Source organism: Alligator sinensis, unplaced genomic scaffold (genome assembly GCF_000455745.1).
Source record: "Alligator sinensis unplaced genomic scaffold, ASM45574v1 scaffold645_1, whole genome shotgun sequence".
In the NCBI taxonomy this organism is placed as follows: domain Eukaryota; kingdom Metazoa; phylum Chordata; order Crocodylia; family Alligatoridae; genus Alligator; species Alligator sinensis.
In genome coordinates, this window is record NW_005842586.1 from 527268 (window position 1) to 531460 (window position 4193).

General features: G+C 46.1%; 1 protein-coding gene across 5 annotated transcripts in view; it reads right to left on the bottom strand.

Annotated features, from left to right (window-relative positions):
* The window catches only part of RIN3 (Ras and Rab interactor 3), a 111544-nt gene that overhangs the window by 8848 nt on the left and 98503 nt on the right, over nt 1-4193 (bottom strand). For 2 of the 5 annotated variants that reach the window (XM_025214530.1, XM_025214527.1), the window contains exon 10: nt 2596-2629. The exons of 2 other annotated variants lie outside the window; for them this stretch is intronic. In XM_025214530.1, the coding sequence (XP_025070315.1) occupies nt 2596-2629 (34 nt within the window). Of the gene's footprint in view, nt 1-140; nt 1456-2595; nt 2630-4193 lie in introns of those variants that run through there. One more of the 5 variants, XM_025214528.1, reaches the window with a different exon arrangement.

Here is a 4193-nt window from a genome sequence, read left to right on the forward strand (position 1 = left end):
AGGCAGGGAGACAAGAGGTGGGGAAGTGGAGTGGGGAGGGGGAGACATCAGGGGCAAGAAGTGGAGGAGGGCAAATTGCCTGCTTCCTCTGCTCTCTCCCCACCTATGCTTCCCCCCCCTTGCTTTCTCCTCTGCCTGCTTACCTGCATTTGGCTTCCTGTCACCTGCCTACCTCCTCTGACTCTGCTTTCCCCACTTCTTGCCCCTTGCCACAGTTTTCCTACTGCAGCAGTGAAGGGGACAAATTTAAGGTGACTCTCCAATAATTAGATTTTGGACATGGAAAATTATAACAAATTTATAATTACTCATGTCTAGAATCTAGGGGGGGGGGGGGCATCTTAAATTCAAAGTTGTCTTTGATTCCAGTAAGTACAGTATACATCATGGAAAAATATATATATACACACACATCTTTCAGGTGTAAAAGTCAAGTTTGATGCCAATTTTGATCCAGAAAAAAGTGTGCCCCATGTATTAAAGTTTGGGAGACCCTATAATAGCGTAACTGAAAGGGGTGACTGAGGCAGTACCTACAGACACCATCTTTGTTGGGGGGCTACAAAAGTAGCTACTGCAATCTGCATGAGGCAGCTGGCACTGCCCTGTACATCGTGGCTGCCACAGGCCTGAAGCTGCCCTGCTACACCTCTGCTGTCAAGCTCTCCCCCAAAGAATATTCACTGTTATGCCCTGATGCAGAAAATAATTAAAAGTGATTAGTCCCATTGAAGGCAGTGGGACTGCTCACACGCTGGAACTGAATCATCTGTTTAAGTCCTTCAACATGTCACAGCCTTGTTGAATATCTCTCCTGCGATGCAGTCTGTGCTCTTGGAAATAGTTCCCCCCCGTCCCCTTTGCCTGTGGTACACCACCCAGCAAAACAGGAAGTAAAACGGTATATGATGAGCATGAGTAAGTCCTGTCCTGCCTCAAAACCAGAGGTCTCCTAGACTAGGAGAAGACTTGCTTCATTGCAGTCCTCCCACCTCTGTGAGGTAGGGACAACATGGGATAGTGTCTTCCCCTTCTTTCTTCAGTTGGAAGGTACTGAAAGAACGGCTGTTGTGAGACAGACTCCAATTGCACTCGGATTAGGAGAGCAATGATTCCATACCCCGCAGGGAACGCTCAAGTCACAGTTCTAGGCAACTCACAGCCACAGGCGTCCTTTTCATCCAAAAGGATTAAAAATAATGCAGCCTTTTTGGTCAGGAAGCCTTTCTGGCTCACAACTGAAGAGGGGAAGTTGGGAAATCTTGCAGGTTATTTTGCATATGACCTGGTAGAGGGATCTTACTTCTGAAAAGTGAAGCCTGACTCTACAAAGGGACTGATTAAAGATGCTAGAGAACTGCAAAATATCTAGACCAAAAGTGACCAAGATATGGCCTGTGGGCTGGATCCAGTTCACGAAGCCATGTCATCCAGCATGCAGGGCTCTCCACGGGTCTGAAAATATAGAGGTGGGGGAATGGTGGTAATGTTAACTGCTGTGGCTCCTGAGTTGCAACAATTAATGCTTCTGCCACTCATCCTACTGCCAAATTTCTGTACCTGCGGGGGGCCCTGAAGGACAGATGATGTGGCCTCACATGCCAGATCAGGCCCGCCAACCATCCCTATGCCATTCACCTGGCCTATGGGGCCAGATGAGGTGGGTTCCACTGATCTAGATCGTTCCCTTGCCAGGAAGGGGCTCTTCCCTCCAGCACATTTTTCTAGTGCTCTGGACTAGAAATAGTCCAGTTTCTATTTAAATGGCTCAAGTGAAGAGTAAAAGGCTGACAGCCTACACAGGTGATCTGTTTGTGATAAGGAGAGCACTTGTTAACATCTGCATTGCTTGAGTCCTACTGCCAAACAGACCTACACACTGGAGGGAAGTATGAGGAACATCTTCTCCACATCCATTAAGTGCTCCCTTGTGCATGCTGGATAAATTGCCATGGGCACGTCTACATGAGACATTTACTCTGCCGATGACTAATTAACTGCACATTAAATTCTCAGTGTCTACATGTGTAGCCCTATTAGGGAGCACCAAACTAATTAATTCTGCAGCAGGCTAGTACTTGTAAATACAAGTCCTGCCTTGCTCCAGAGTTTATTTTCATGCGCAGCATCACATGTGTAGATGCCAACCTAGTTGGTTGGGGCACAAGGGTGCTTCAGTGTAGGGGATGCCTGACGGCTAGCCCCAAACTGAAGCACCCTCGTGCCCCAGCTAGCCACACTGAGCCTAGCTGGAGCAGCCCCAGGCTGGCAGGCTGAACCCCCAGACTCCCTGCCAGCCTGTGACCCAGCTCAGTGTGCTACGGTCAGGGCGCATGTGTAAATGGTGTGCCTAGGAGCTTCCCAGGAGCAATAAACTGTGGAGCAATAAGCTCTGCAGTTTATTGTTGTACACTAATGGCACGTGTAGACACTCATAAAGCCTGAGCAAAAGGATCTTTGCTGCCACCTTGTGGCTGAACACAGAGTATTGCAAACAGTGTATGAACGTTCATTTAGTGCTTGTGGAATGTCCTGGATTGACAGAACATTTATCTAAGAATACAAGAAAGGAAGCAACTCTAGAAGTTTTCTTACCCATGAAAACTGCTGAAATGTCCTGGAAACACATCTAGGAAGAAGAAGGCAACTTAGTCTTTCTGCCCTTTTGCCATCCCCAGCCTCTTAATCCTGGACCAACAACATGGATGCTAACTTGTATCAACTTTGAGAGTGTTTATTGTGATGTGGACACTTTTCCCCATAGCAGGTAGACAGAGACAACTATCTTATCTAGTAAAATTTTAAAGCCACAGCTGATATAAACCTGATGCTTAATGATATAAGGAGGAGGAAGAGATAAGAAGCAGATTTGTTTGAATGTCTCAACATTAAGGGAAAAAGGGAAAAATCAGGGATGAGGCTACAGGGTTTAATCAGGAAGAGGAGGCAGGTGATACCGTTTTTTTTTAGTAACTCACAGAAGCATTAAAAAAATCAGGACCTGATGTTAATGGCAATTTAATTACCAGACTCTGTTGGAAAAACAGCATAGAAACACCCTGCCCAAAAACTTCTTGGGATATGCTGAGGGCAACTTTTTGTTTGAGGCGGCAAAGGATGTGTCAATGGTAACAGCTACGTTCTGTTTGATTCTTATTAATTAGCTGAAAAGCTAAAGGTAGAAGGTAATGTGGGTTTAAGTGATTCCAGAATGAGAGAGTTCCCTATAGAAAGAATAGAAGGAATGAAAGCAGCAGAACAAGGAAAACTGACTTCTAAAAAGCAGGCTTGAACACTTGGAGAACTGGTATTTTATGGGATGATAATCTAAGAGATAAAGGAGTAACTGAAAGAGACTATTATTAAAAGCACAATGGAACTATCCCAATGCAGAGGCAAGATGCATACTATAGGAAGAAGCCATTATGATTGCATTGGCAGCTCTTTCATGACCAGAAAACTATAAAGGGATGAAACAAAAAGCAGAAACACAGATGAGTATGCAGGCAGAGCGTGAGCGTGAAGGCACCAAATCCAGAAGACTAACGCACAAAACAAGTTACAACTAGTGAGGGCCATAAGAGGCAATGGGAAAAGGTTCTAAAATTGAATTAGAACATGGCTGTCCAGTTTCTGAGTGGCAAGGGACCCCATGCTCCCATACCATCCCACAAGGGCTGAACACAAGTGCCCCTCACCATGTCAGTGACCCCGCAACCTGGCACACTGTGCCATGTGTCCCCCCCACCATACCAATCAGCATATTCCCCCGCGAGCTCCAGGGCCAGAGCTCCCAAGCTCTACACACTGTCCCATGTGCCCCTCCCCACACTGTAACATGCTGGCATGACACATAGGGTTTTTGATTCACTTCCCTCCCCCTCCACCCCAGACTGCCTTGGCCCTGTCAACAGTAACACATTGTCCTCTGGACTAGGAGCCCAGGGGCCGCAGGTTAATGCTTTAGGGGCTACATGCAACCTATGGGCTGCCTGTTGGATAGCCCTGGATTAGAAGTAAGGAGAAGATGAAGAAAGATATTTGTCCATTACTTATCAAGGAAGTAGAGAAAGTAATGGATGATGCAGGCAAAATTGATGTACCCAATGCCTTCTTTGCTTCAGTTTTCACCAATAAAGCTGTGACTATATACTTAACCAGATCAATTTTAACTAGGGAATAGGAGTGAAGCC